Here is a 14,228-nt window from a genome sequence, read left to right on the forward strand (position 1 = left end):
ATCCTTCCCCACAGTCTCAGCAGGAAGGATGGTCAATTGGATCCCTTGCTCCACTTCTTAAATATCTCGACAGAGACAACAAAACTGGCGTGCCATGTTTGAGCTTCCTGGAGACAAATTCCTTCTCATTTTTAACCTGTAAAAAGATTTATAAAATCCATCAATGGGTGTAGTTCAACATTTCAGATGAGATCACTTGAGTTGTCAAGGTGTGATCTGGTATCACACTGTTACAGTGAGGTTCAACGAAAGTTGGACAGAGAAATCATCTCCTGACTGGGCAGAGTGCTGGTATCTGGAATGACCATCAAATCCCTGATGCTCTTCCTGTCTCTATAAGAATGGGGCATTTCTGCCGTCTCCTGGCTCAGTTTCACTCTCTCCATTGGTATTATTCCCTGTTCCCACTGAGCTGCATGGGTTCCTCGCCCCACAGTAACTGAAACACTCTCGCACAAATAGTTTTTCTTGATGTGCAGCTGGGATCTTCTTTTTATGTATTATTAACTTAAAGTGCCACAGTTTTTTTTAAAAAAAAATATTTAATTGTGTTTTTAAGTAATTACAAGTGTGGAAAAAAATGTATATATCCCTTCCCCCCTCCCCTCTAACTTCCCTATATCAAAAGAAGAGAAAGTTAGAAAGAAAGAAAAAGAAAGTGCCTGGTTGTTGGAAGATCTCCACATGCTCCATGGAGTTCTTAATAACTTTAGTATGTATATTTATTTCTTTCCCCAAGTAACCAATTGTTTCATCTTCAGAGCACCTATACATTTAGTCCTGTCTTTTGTAAATAAGGGCACCAAATTTTCAAAAATGTTTCATATTTATCTCTTAAATTATAAGTAATTTTCTCTAATGGAATACAGCCATAGATTTCTTTCTTCCAACAATCTATACTTAAATATGTATCTGATTTCCAAGTAACTGCAATAGCCTTTTTGGCTACTGCCAGTGCAATTTTTATGAATTCTTTCTGATATATATTTAGTTTGAGTTTCGGTTTTATCCCTTCAATATCACCTCATAAAAGTAATATTGGATTATGAGGAAGTTGTATTCCCGTAATTTGTTCCAGTAAAATTCTTAAATTTGTCCAAAAATGTTGAATTATAGAACAAGACCATGTAGAATGTAAAAATGTACCAGTTTCTTGGTTACATCTGAAACACTGATCAGATAAACTTGGATTTAATTTATTTATTTTTTGTGGTGTAATATATAATTGATGTAGAAAGTTATATTGCACTAATCTTAACCGAACATTTTTTGTATTTGTCATACTATCAAGATATATTCTTGACCAATTTGTTTCTTCAATTTTAATATTCAAATCACTTTCCCATTTTTGTCTTGACTTATGGACTCCTTGTTTAATTGCCTGGTTTTGAATCAAATTATACATACAAGATATAAATTTTTTAGTATTTCCTTTTTGAATTAAAATTTCTATTTCATTAGATTTCGGCAATAACATTGTTTAACCTAGATTTTCTCTTATATAAGCCCTTAGTTGAAAGTAACAAAATAAAGTGTTTCTTGATACTTTATATTTATTCTTTAATTGATCGAATGACATTAATATACCTCCTTCAAAACAATCTCCTATGTATCTAATCCCTTTTTGAAACCAATTATATAAAAGTTGATTGTCCATTGGAAAAGGAATAAGTCTATTTTGAATTAAAGATCTCTTTGCTTATAAAGATTTTTTTGTCTCATCATCAACATTTATCTTATTCCATAAATTAATCAAATGTTTTAATATAGAAGCTTCTTTCTTTTCCCATATCCATTTAGATTCCCATTTATATATAAAATCTTCTGGTACGTTTTCTCCTATTTTATCTAGTTCTATTCTAATCCATGCCGGTTTATCTTTCTCAAAAAAAAGATGCAATAAATCTAAGTTGATTTGCTTTATAATAATTCTTAAAATTTGGAAGTTGTAACCCTCCTAGATCAAATTTCCATGTCAATTTTTCCAACGATATTCTTGACATCTTACCTTTCCAGAGAAACCTCCTCACATATTTGTTTAACTCTTGAAAAAACTTCTGGGGTAATTGTATTGGTAATGATTGAAATAAATATTGTAGTCTCGGGAATATATTCATTTTTATAGTATTTACTCTACCTACTAATGTTATTGGTAATGCCATCCATTTATCAAGATCTTCCTGAATTTTTTTCAAAAGTGGTGAATAATTTATTGTATAAGTTTTTTATATCATTATCAACTCTTATACCTAAATATTTTATACCATTTGCCGGCCATCTAAATTGAGTTATTAATCGACATTGAATATAATCTCCATTAGTAAGAGGTAAAATTTCACTTTCATCCCAATTTACTTTATAACCTGATATTTTCCCATATTCTTCTAATCTATAAGATAATTTACATAATGAATGTAATGGATCTGTTAAATAAAGTAGAACATCATCAGCAAATAAATTAATCTTGTATTCTTCCTGATTAACTCTGAAACCCTTAATATCTGGGTCCATTCTAATTAATTCAGCTAATGGCTCTATTGCCAACACAAACAAAGCAGGTGATAATGGTCAACCTTGCCTAGTTGATCTTGTTAACTGAAATGGTGTCGAAATTTGACCATTTGTCACTACTTTAGCTTTGGGATTAGTATTTAAGGTTTTAATCCATTTTATAAATGATGTTCCTAATCCATATTTTTCCAATATCTTAAATAAAAAATCCCATTCCAATCTTTCAAATGCTTTTTCTGCATCTAAAGCAACTGCCACACTCGTTTCCTCCCTCTTTTGCGCTAAATGGATTATACTAATTAACCGGGTTACATTATCTGCCAATTGTCTATTTTTGATAAATCCTGTTTGATCCATATGCACTAATTTTGATAAGCTTTTAGATAATCTATTAGATAAGATTTTTTTTAAAAACTTTTTTTATTGTTTTCAAATTTTATAATCAGTATTTAATAAAGAAATAGGTCTATATGATGCTGGCTTTAAAAGGTCTCTATCTTTTTTTGGCAATACTATTAAAATAGCTGTTGAAAAAGATTCTGGAAGTCTATGCGTTCTTTCCACTTGATGTATTAACTCCATAAAGGGAGAAATTAATAAATCTTTAAACTTTTTATAAAATTCAGGTGGAAAACCATCTTCTCCTGGAGATTTATTACTTTGAAGTGATCCCAGAGCTTCTTCAACCTCCTTCACTGTAAAAGGCATACCTAATCCCTTCTGTTCTTCCGTATTTAATTTAAGTGCCACAGTTTTAACGCCATATGAAAAATTCCTGCTGAAATGACTGGTTGGTTCACACAGCTGTCAAAAGGGGTTAGAGTGAATGTTTGTATTATTTCAGGTTCTTGTCACAATCATAGAAAATTTCAACACAGAAACAGGCCCTTTGGGCCATCTAGTTTGTGCTGAACTATTTAAACAGCCCACTCCCACACCTCTACCATCCAGGTACCAACATAAACCTCTTAAATGGTGAAATCGAGCGCGCATGCACCACTTGTGCTGGCTGCTCATTCCACAGCCGGATAACTGTCTGTGTGAAGAAGTTTCCCTCATGTTCCCCTTAACATTTCACCTTTCACCCTTAACCCATGGCCTCTGGTTGTCATCCCACCCAATCATCGTGGAAAAAGCCAGTTTGCATTAACACTATCTGTGCCTCCATATCAGAATCAAATCTCCCCTCAATCTTCTGCATTCCAAGGAATAAAGTCCTGATTTGTTCAATCTTTCCTTATAACCCAAGTCCTCCAGACATGGCAACATCCTTGTGAATTTTCTCTGAAATCTCTGAACTTCTTTTACATCTTTCCTGTAGGTAGGTGACCAAAACTGCACACAATACTTCAAATTAGGCCTCACCAATGTCTTCTAGAAGTCAACATAACATCCATCTATTGTTATCAGTACTTTGGTTCATTAAAGGCAATGGGCTGAAATCATTCTTTCCATCCCTATCTACCACTTTCAGTGAATTAAGGACTTGTATTCCCAGGTCCCTTTCTTCCACAACACTCCTCCGTGCCCGACCAATCACTGTGAAAGACCTCCCTTGGTAGGTCATACCAAAGTGCAACAACTCACACTGGTCTGCATTAAATTCCATTTTCCATTTCTAAAACCATTTTCCCATCTGGTCCAGATCACACTGCAAGCCATGATAGTCTTCTCGGAGTCCGCTAAACCCCCAGTCTTGTTGTCATCCTCAAATTTGCTGATCCAGTTAACCACACTATCATCCAGATTACAGATATAGATGACAAACAACAACAGATCCAGATCTAAACATAGTCTAACAATTTAACAGGTACATCCCCATCAATCCATTGTTCCTTTAACAAGGACAAAGGTCCCCTCACTCTACAACCAAATACAAGTTCAAATGGAGTAAATCCCAGTGATTATTGTACCAACTCTCTTACTGTGAACAAAAGCAAATGTATTCCTTCATTCCAGTCTTTTCCATTTTCAACACAATATGTCTTAATCATTGTTTTGAGGGCAGAATGAAATCTTTCCAAAGCCCCTTGTGATTCTGGATGGTATGCAAATGTTGTAATTTGTTTAGTTCCCAGTTCATAAACTACCTGCTGGAATAACCCAGATGTAAAATTACTTCCTTGATCAGACTGGATTTCATTCGGCAAACCAAATAAAGTAAAAAAAAAACTTGGTAAGAGCCTTCGCCAGTTTTAACTTTATTATTTCTGAGAGGTATTGCCTCTGGGAATCTGGATGCAGTACACATAATAGTTAGCAGATACTGATGGCCAGCTTTAGTCTTTGGCAAAGGGCCAGCACAATCCACTATAAATTTTGAAGAGGACTCACCAAATGCAGGTTTAGACTGCAGTGGGGCCACTGGGGTGACCTGATTAGGTTTACCCACAACTTAACAAGTGTGATAGGTTCTGCGAAAGGTCACAACATCTGTCCTCAAATTAGGCCAGTAACATTTTTTTGATAATCCTGTTTAGTTTTATTCACTCCAAAATGTCGACGTAAGGGTATACTGTGGGCCAAAGTTAAAATTTCAGTCCTATAAACTTTAGGAACTACAACTTGGTGAACAATTGCCCATTCCTCACTCGAAGGTACAGCAGGTGGCTTCCACTTCCTCATTAGCACTCCATCCTTGAGATAATACCCTACTGGCACTTTCTTAATCTCATCATCTGAGAGAGCTGTTTCTTTTAAAGCTTCAATATCAGGGTCTTCGTTCTGTTCTGCTATAAACTCCTTCCTAGACAGGGATAAATCTTTCTCATCAGACTTACTACCTGAATCCTGTTGAAACAATGAAGGCAGAAAAGTCCCTGACTGGTCTTCATAACCTGCATCCCGATTTTGGCTATCATGGGTATCAGAATCATGCTGCACAGAACCGTCTGCGTCAGCAGACTGTTTAGCCATACTTCAAGTTACTGTGCAGGAAGGATAAATGTTAAAATCCATCTGTGGGTCGTCAGTGGTTGGGTTAGTTGTCAACTGCACTGCAGGAACAACTTTACCATCTGCCAGGTCATTCCCTAACAGCAACGTAATATCTCCCACCGGTAAACTGGAGCATAATCTGATCTTAACAGGTCCCGAAACCAATCCTGACAGTAAAGTTACCTTGTGCAATGGCACGGAAACCATGCCGCCCCCAATGCCTTTAATAAGATTTACCTCAGCAGTGTCAGTCTCATCACCAAACTTTAGAACGCTGTCTAACGTACAGACAGACAGACATACTTTATTGATCCCGAGGGAAATTGGGTTTGGTTACAGCCGCACCAACCAAGAATAGTGAAGAAATATAGCAATATAAAACCATAAATAATTAAATAATAATAAGTTAATCATGCAAGTGGAAATAAGTCCATGACCAGCCTATTGGCTCTGGGTGACTGACACTCCGAGGGAGGAGTTGTAAAGTTTGATGGCCAGAGGTAGGAATGACTTCCTAGGACGCTCAGTGTTACATCTCGGTGGAATGAGTCTCTGGCTGAATGAACTCCTGTGCCTAACCAGTACATTATGGAGTGGATGGGAGTCATTGTCCAAGATGGCATGCAACTCGGACAGCATCCTCTTTTCAGACACCACCGTCAGAGAGTCCAGTTCCACCCCCACAACATCACTGGCCTTATGAGTTTGTTGATACTGCTACCCTAGCCTGCTGCCCCAGCACACAACAGCAAATATTATAGCACTGGCCACCACAGCCTCCTAGAACGAGTAACTGAGGAGCCCCAGTAACTCGAAGAATTTTCACTGGTACCGGGGTTGACCATTCATTTACTAATACAATCCCATCTGACATAAAATGTTCGAATCCTTTCTTAACTCAGACCTTAACTGAGCCTCAACAGAATGTTCAGAACCCTGTGGGTTTACAGGTGCTTCAACATACTGAACACAGGCATTTGGGACTGCCTCCTTTTCCTTTTTCTTCTTCAGGACAGAACAATTAGCCATCACATAACCAGCTTTCCTACAACAGTAACAAGTAAGACCAGAATATTTCTCCTTCAACTGCTTCCCTTCATCCTTACTCTTATCACTAGTCCAAACTTTAATTTCTGGTTTGCCCTGGTTATCCCTGCTACTCTTTTGGAAGCTCTCATTCGGGATAAACTTAACCTTAGGAGTTAAAGCAAACTCATCTGCTAATCTAGCAGACTCCTGCAAAGTGGCAGCATCCTTTTCATTTAAATATGTCTTTATGTCATCAGGGACGCACCTTTCGAATTCTTCAATTAAAACCAACTCTTTCTATCTGTAAAATCATCATTTATATTTTTATACATGCACCAGTGGTCAAAACACACAGACTTCTGAGAAGCAAATGCCAGATAAGTCTGATTCACAAATTTCCAAATTTTTTCCTGTGTGATTCTGGGACCAACTCGTAAGCTTTGAGCACAGCCTGTTTCACTATGTCATAATCAGCTGCTTCATCAACTATCAAAGCAGAATAGGCCATGGCCTCCTCTACTGTCAAGATGAAGCCACACTCAGGTTGGAGGAACAACACCTTATCTACCGGTAGCCTCCAACCTGATGGCGTGAATTGACTTTTCTAACTTCCGTTAACACCACTCCTCACCTTCTCACTCCATCCGTGATATATTTAGATATTTTGTTCCCTCTTTCTATGCCCATCACTCTGCCTGTTCTCCATCTCCCTCTGGTGCCCCCCTCCCCCTTTCTTTCTCCCTAGGCCTCCCTTCTCCAGTTTTGTATCCCTTTTGCCAATCACCTTTCCGGCTCTCAGCTTCACCCCACCCCCTCCGGTCTTCTATCTTTCACATTTCCCCCTCCCCCTCCTACTTTCAAATCTCTTACTATCTTTCCTTTCAGTTAGTCCTGATGAAGGGACTCGGCCTGAAACGTCGACAGTGCTTCTCCTTATAGATGCTGCCTGGCCTGCTGTGTTCCACCAGCATTTTGTGTGTGTTGCCCAAACTATTGAGCTCGGGGGAATCAAGGCTTAGAGTCTTGAGATGGTAAAGTAGGCAAGTTCAGATTATCCACAGAATAGGTGATGAGAGAGATATTTGTAATCCAGGGTAAATGTTGAGAGAAGGCAATTATGTCAAATTCCTCAGGTTCCATGGTGGTAAAATGAGAGAACAGTCGCTGTAGATTTTATCTGTCGTCATTCCAAAATCTCACATACTAATTATCACACAAAGTGACTTGTCACAAGGGGTATCATCTTCAAGTGAATTACCACACCACACCCAGGCAAGGGTTAACACATCAGCAGTCTTCACAGGATACCCCAAATCAGATCCACTCCTATGGATCAAACGAGGTGACAACCACACATTCGATGTACGGTGAATCGATGATTAATCCACCCTTGTGGGCATAGGAAAGTTCCAAACAGTGATCCTTGGCCATTAGTTCCCTGGTTTTCATCCTTCCATTTTACCTCTTTCATCTCCGTCTGACTCTTGAGTGTCTGTGTCCTCGCTTAAAACTAAACAAGCTGCAAATCAGACTGAATCACCTTAATATCTCTCTCAAAATGACAGCCTACAGCAAATGAAACCTAGCGATTCATAACAATGGCCACTCCCCAGTGTGAACTGACTGGTGTGCCAGTAGTTGGGATGACTGAGTGAATGCTATCCCACATTCTGAGCAGGTGAACGGCTTCTCCTCGGTGTGAACTCGCTGATGTCTCTGTAGGCTGGATAAATAAATGAATCCCTTCCCACAGTCTGAGCAGGTGAACGGTTTCTCCCCAGTGTGAACTCGCTGGTGACTCTGTAGGGTGGATGACTGAGTGAATCCCTTCCCACAGACTGTGCAGGTGAACGGCTTCTCCCCAGTGTGAATTTGCAGATGTCTCTGTAGGCTGGATAAATGAGTGAATCTCTTCCTACAGACTGAGCAGGTGAACGGCCTCTCCCCAGTGTGAACTCGCTGGTGACTCTGTAGGGTGGATGACTGAGTGAATCCCTTCCCACAGACTGAGCAGGTGAACGGCTTCTCCCCAGTATGAATTTGCTGGTGTCTCTGTAGGGTGGATGAATCAGTGAATCTTTTCCCACAGAATGAACAGGTGAACGGCTTCTCCCCAGTGTGAACTCGCTGGTGTCTCTGTAGGGTGGATGACTGAGTGAATCTCTTCCCACATTCTGAGCAGGTGAACGGTTTCTCCCCAGTGTGAACTCGCTGGTGACTCTGTAGGGTGGATAACTGAGTGAATCTCTTCCCACAGACTGAGCAAGTGAATGGCTTCTCCCCAGTGTGAACTTGCTGATGTCTCTGTAGGGTGGATAACTCAGTGAATCCTTTCCCACATTCTGAGCAGGAGTACGGCCTCTCCCCAGTGTGAACTCGCTGATGACTTTGTAGGTTGGATAACTCAGTGAATCTCTTCCCACATTCTGAGCAGGTGAACGGCTTCTCCCCAGTGTGAACTCGCTGATGACTCTGTAGGTTGGATAACTCAGTGAATCTCTTCCCACATTCTGAGCAGGTGAACGGCTTCTCCCCAGTGTGAACTCGCTGATGACTCTGGAGGTGGGATAACCGAGTGAATCTCTTCTCACAGACTGAGCAGGTGAATGGCCTCTCCCCAGTGTGAACTCGCTGATGTACCAGTAGGGTGGATGACTCAGTGAATCCCTTCCCACAGACTGAACAGGTGTACGGCTTCTCCCCAGTGTGAACTCGCTGATGTTTCCATAGCGTGGAAGAGTGAGTGAATCTCTTCTCACAGACTGAGCAGGTGTACAGCCGCTCCCTGGTGTGAACTCGCTGGTGAGCCATTAGGTCAGATGACTGAGTGAATCCTTTCCCAGAAGTTCAGCAGATGGCCAACCTCTGCCCAGTGTGGTGTGAACTGACTGGTGTGTCCACAGGAGGGAAGACCAACTGAATCCTTTCTCACACACAGAACAGATGAATGGCCTTGGCCAATGTGAACTTGTTGATGTACCTTCAATTGTGATAACTGAGTGAATCCACTCCCACTGTCTGAGCAGGTGAACAGCCTTTCTCCTGTGTAAAATGACGGTTGGTCAAATGAAGAACGGTCAATTGAATCCCTTGCCCCATTTCTTAAACATCTAGGCAGAGACAACAAAACTGGCATGCCATGTTTGAGATTCCTGGAGACAAATTCCTTCTCATTTTTAACCTGTAAAAAGATTTATAAAATCCATCAATGGGTGTAGGACAACATTACAGATGAGATTACTTGAGTTGCCAAGGTTTGATCTGTATCACACTGTTACAGTGAGGTTCTACCCAAGTTGGACAGAGAAATCATCTCCTGACTGGGCAGAGTGCTGGTATCTGGAAAGACCATCAATTCCCTGATGCTCTTCCTGTCTCTAAAAGAATGGGGCATTTCTGCTGTCTCCAATTTGTGCCTTGGCTCAGTTTGACTCTCTCCATTGGTATTATTCCCTGTTCCTGCTGAGCTGCATGGGTGCCTGGCCCCATAGTAACTGAAACAGTCTCACGCAAACAATCTTTTTTGACATGCAGCTGGGATCTTCTTTTATGTATTATTAACTTAAAGTGCCACAATTTTAAAGCCATATAAAAAATTCCTGCTAAAATGAATGGTTGGTCCACACAGCTGTTAAAAGATCTTAGAGTGAATTTTTGTAATATTTCAGGTTCTTGTAGAAAAGTACAACACAGAAACAGGCCCTTTGGGCCATCTAGTTTGTGCTGAACTATTTAAATTGCCCACTCCCATATCCCTACCATCCAGGTACCTATACAAACCTCTTAAATATTGAAATTGAGCTCACATGCACCACTCATGATGGCTGTTCATTCCACACCCGGATGACCGTCTGTGTGAAGAAGTTTCCCCTCATGTTCCCCTTAACATTTCACCTTTCACGCTTAACCCATGGCCACTGGTTGTAGTCCCACATCAATCAGTGGTAAAAGCCAGCTTGAATTTACACCTTCACTTTAGTTGAAAATACTCAACAGGCGCTTTCTAAATGGTCACCTATGTTGATGTCATTGACAGGTCGAATAAATGCTATAAAAATGGTTATTCTAATGAAATTTTTATATATATTTCAAGCAGTTGCCTCTTTTGTTCCAAAAACATTTTTTGATAAAATAGATTCTTTGATTTTATCTTAGGTTTGGAATAATAAAAGCTCTAGAGTAAATAAACTTTCATTACAAAAATCAAAAAAGATGGAGGACTGGCTTTACCAAACTTTAGATTTTATTATTGGGCAATTAATATTAGTTATATTACTTTTTGGATTTATGATACAGACGACCAAGATCACCCTTCATGGTTACAGTTGGAGGAAAATTCAGTAATGGGGTTTTCGTTAGCTTCTTTATTAGGAGCTCCTCTTCCGTTTTTGTTCTCCAGAATAGGTAGACAAGCTCTTAACCCTATTCTTAAACATACTTTAAAAATTTGGTTTCAATTTCGTAGATTTTTTAAATTAAATGATTCTTTACTTCCTAGTAATATTTATTCTAATTTCTTTTTTATACCATCAACTTTAGATAAGGCGTTTTTAACATGGAAAATTAAGGGAATTAAAACTTTTTTAGATTTGTTTTTACAAGACTGTTTAATGTCTTTCTCACAGTTAATGGATAAATATGATATCTCTAATACACATTTTTTCAGGTATTTACAGGTTAGGAATTTCTTACGCGATTTTTTACCGAATTACCCCTTGGCCTGCTCTTCAAATTTGGCTTATGTTATTTTTCAGTTTAAACCTTTTCAAAAACGATTAATAGCTATCATTTATACACAGTTAATGAATGCTCGCATGTCGCCTAATGATAGGGTTCAACGTCCCTGGGAAGTAGAACTTCAATATTCACTTTCAAATAATCAATGGAGTAAAATTTATGATTTAGTCAATAGTTCATTTATCTGCGCACGACATATCTTAATTCAGTTTAAGATAGTACATAGATATGTCCAAAGATAAATTGGCGCATATATTTCCGAATATAAGCCCTATTTGTGACAGATGTAACACAGAAATGGCTACTTTAACTCATATGTTTTGGTCATGTGTAAGTTTAAACAATTTTTGGAGGGATGTGTTTGGAATATTATCTAAAGTTATAGATATGGATGTTCAACCTAATCCACTTACAGCAATTTTTGGGATTGCTTCCACCCAACATGTGATAGCTTTTTGAACTTTACTAGCTAGGAGAGCTATTTTGCTACATTGGAAAGAATCTAACCCACCAACTGTTTTCTATTGGCTCTCCTCCATTATGTCATGTCTAAGCTTGGAGAAAATTAGAAGCCGAACATTTGATACATCCTTTAATTTTGAACAAGTCTGGCGACCTTTTATTCAATATTTTCACATGATTTAATTTATTTTTATTTATTTATTTTTTAAATTCTCTTTGGGGAAAATCCTTATCCATGATGGTTTGGAGATGACTGGAAGGATGTGTTTTTTGTTCTCTCTCTCTGTTTTCTTTAATTTTATCCTCAATTGGACTGCCCAATCTTTCTTTTTCTTTCCTTTTTTTTCTCTTTCTTTTTTTTTGTTTTTTGTTTCAGTTTAGTTAGTGGGTTTTTTTTCCTTATCAATAAAATCTCCAATCCTTTTTTTCTGATTATTATGAGGAGTTGTAGTTTTTTTTTACCATTGTATATATAACAGCATAATATTTTACTTATTTGATTTTGATATTATATAATTTTTGTTTTTACTATTGCTGTTTATATGTCTTTTATATTATCTACTTGTTAAACTCCTCTTCTGATTTGTATATTCTTTATTTGGAAATCAATAAAAAAGATTGCAAAATTAATTTACACCATCTATGCCCCTCTTTCACAATCAAATCGCCCCTCAATCTTCGACATTCCAAGGAATAAAGTCCTGAGAAGATGAACTGACCTCTAAAAGTCATGAAGTTAAAGATGAAACATTATTTTCAACATTTTAAGCAAGATTAGAGTATTACTTTTGTTTTTACAATTTCAGAGTGGAAAAAAAAGGAAAGGAGCACCATGCAAAAGTTTGGGAACCCCAAGAGATTTGAGCTCTCAGATAACTTTTACCAAGGTCTCAGACCTTAATTAGCTTGTTAGAACAATGGCATGTTCACAGTCTTCATTAGGAAAAGCCAGATGTTGCAAATTTCAAAGCTCTATAAATACCCTGACTCCACAAACCTCATCCCAACAATCAGAGCCATGGGCTCCTCTAAGTCCCTGCCTAGCACTCTGAAAATTAAAATACATGATGCCCACGAAGCAGGAGAAGGCTATAAGAAGACAGCAAAGCATTTTCAGGTAGCCATTTCCTTAGTTCGTAATGTAATTAAGAAATGGCAGTTAACAGGAATGGTGGAGGTCAAGTTGAGGTCTGGAAGACCAAGAAATCCTTCAGAGAGAACTGCTCGTAGGATTACCAGAAAGGGAAATCAAAACCCCCGTTTGACTGCAAAAGACCTTCAGGAATATTTAGCCGACTCTGAAGTGGTGGTGCACTGTTCTACTGCGCAGGGACACCTACGCAGGGATACCTACGCTTGAGTGCTAGGCAGGGACACCTATGACTTTCATGGAAGAAACATCAGAAGAAAACCTTTCCTGTGCCCTCGCCACAAAATTCAGCTTCAGATATTTGCAAAGGAACATCTAAACAAGCCTTATGCATTTTGGAAACAAGTCCTCTGGACTGATGAAGTTAAAAAAGAACTGTTTGGCTGCAATGAGCAAAGGTATGTTTGGAGAAAAAAGGGTGCAGAATTTCATGAAAAGAACACCTCTCCAACTGTTAAGCACGGGGGTGGATTGATCATGCTTTGGGCTTGTGTTGCAGCCAGTGGCACGGGGAACATTTCACTGGTAGAGGGAAGAATGAATTCAATTAAATACTAGCAAATTCTGGAAGCAAACATCACATCGTCTGTAAAAAAGCTGAAAATTAAAAGAGGATGGCTTCTGCAACAGGATAATGATCCTAAACGCACTTCAAAATCCACAATGGACTACCTCAGGAAGCGCAAGCTGAACATTTTGCCATGGACCTCACAGTCCCCCCGACCGAAACATCATCGAAAATCTGTGGATAGACCTCAAAAGAGCAGTGCATGCAAGACGGCCCAAGAATCTCACAGAACTAGAAGCCTTTTGCAAGGAAGAATGGGCAAAAATCCCCAAACAAGAATTGAAAGACTCTTAGCTGGCTACAGAAAGCATTTAGAAGCTGTGATACTTGCCAAAGGGGTTGCTACTAAGTACTGAGCATGCAGGGTGCCCAAACTTTCACTTCAGGCCCTTTTCCTTTTTTATTATTTTGAAACTGTAAATGATGGATACAAAAGAGTAATCTTGCTTAAAATATTAAAGAGTGTGTCATCTTTAACTTTATGCCTTTTGGAAATCAGGTCTTTGTTTTACTCGCTTAGCTATTCACAGGAACAGAAAGGTGCCCAAATTTTTGCATGTCACTGTATGCAATTTTCTTGCTAAATGATGCTTTAAAAAGTCGGACTTCCAAATATCACTCCCCTTCTTTCCACTTGCAAATTCTCCAGCAATTTTTGCATCACCACAATACACACAGGTAACACCAGTTTCTGTATTGGACATACATATTTCCCCTGAACCCTCCCTCAGGTGACTGACGGTGATGAACTTGGTGATGCCAATGAATATGAAGGGAAGGGCAAGTAGTCTGTCTCATTGGAGTCTGGCACATTTGTGATCTGAAAGCTACTTG

At 38.8% G+C, this 14,228-nt stretch overlaps 1 protein-coding gene across 1 annotated transcript in view; it reads right to left on the minus strand.

The window, feature by feature from the left end:
• LOC140722873 (uncharacterized) overlaps positions 1–14,228 on the minus strand; it is a 103,048-nt gene that overhangs the window by 2,113 nt on the left and 86,707 nt on the right. The window contains exon 3 of the mRNA XM_073037510.1: positions 8,110–9,324. Coding sequence (XP_072893611.1) covers positions 8,110–9,324 — 1,215 coding nt within the window. The remainder of the gene's footprint in view (positions 1–8,109; positions 9,325–14,228) is intronic.

The sequence above is a fragment of the Hemitrygon akajei genome, unplaced genomic scaffold (assembly GCF_048418815.1).
Source record: "Hemitrygon akajei unplaced genomic scaffold, sHemAka1.3 Scf000092, whole genome shotgun sequence".
NCBI classification, from domain to species: Eukaryota; Metazoa; Chordata; class Chondrichthyes; order Myliobatiformes; family Dasyatidae; genus Hemitrygon; species Hemitrygon akajei.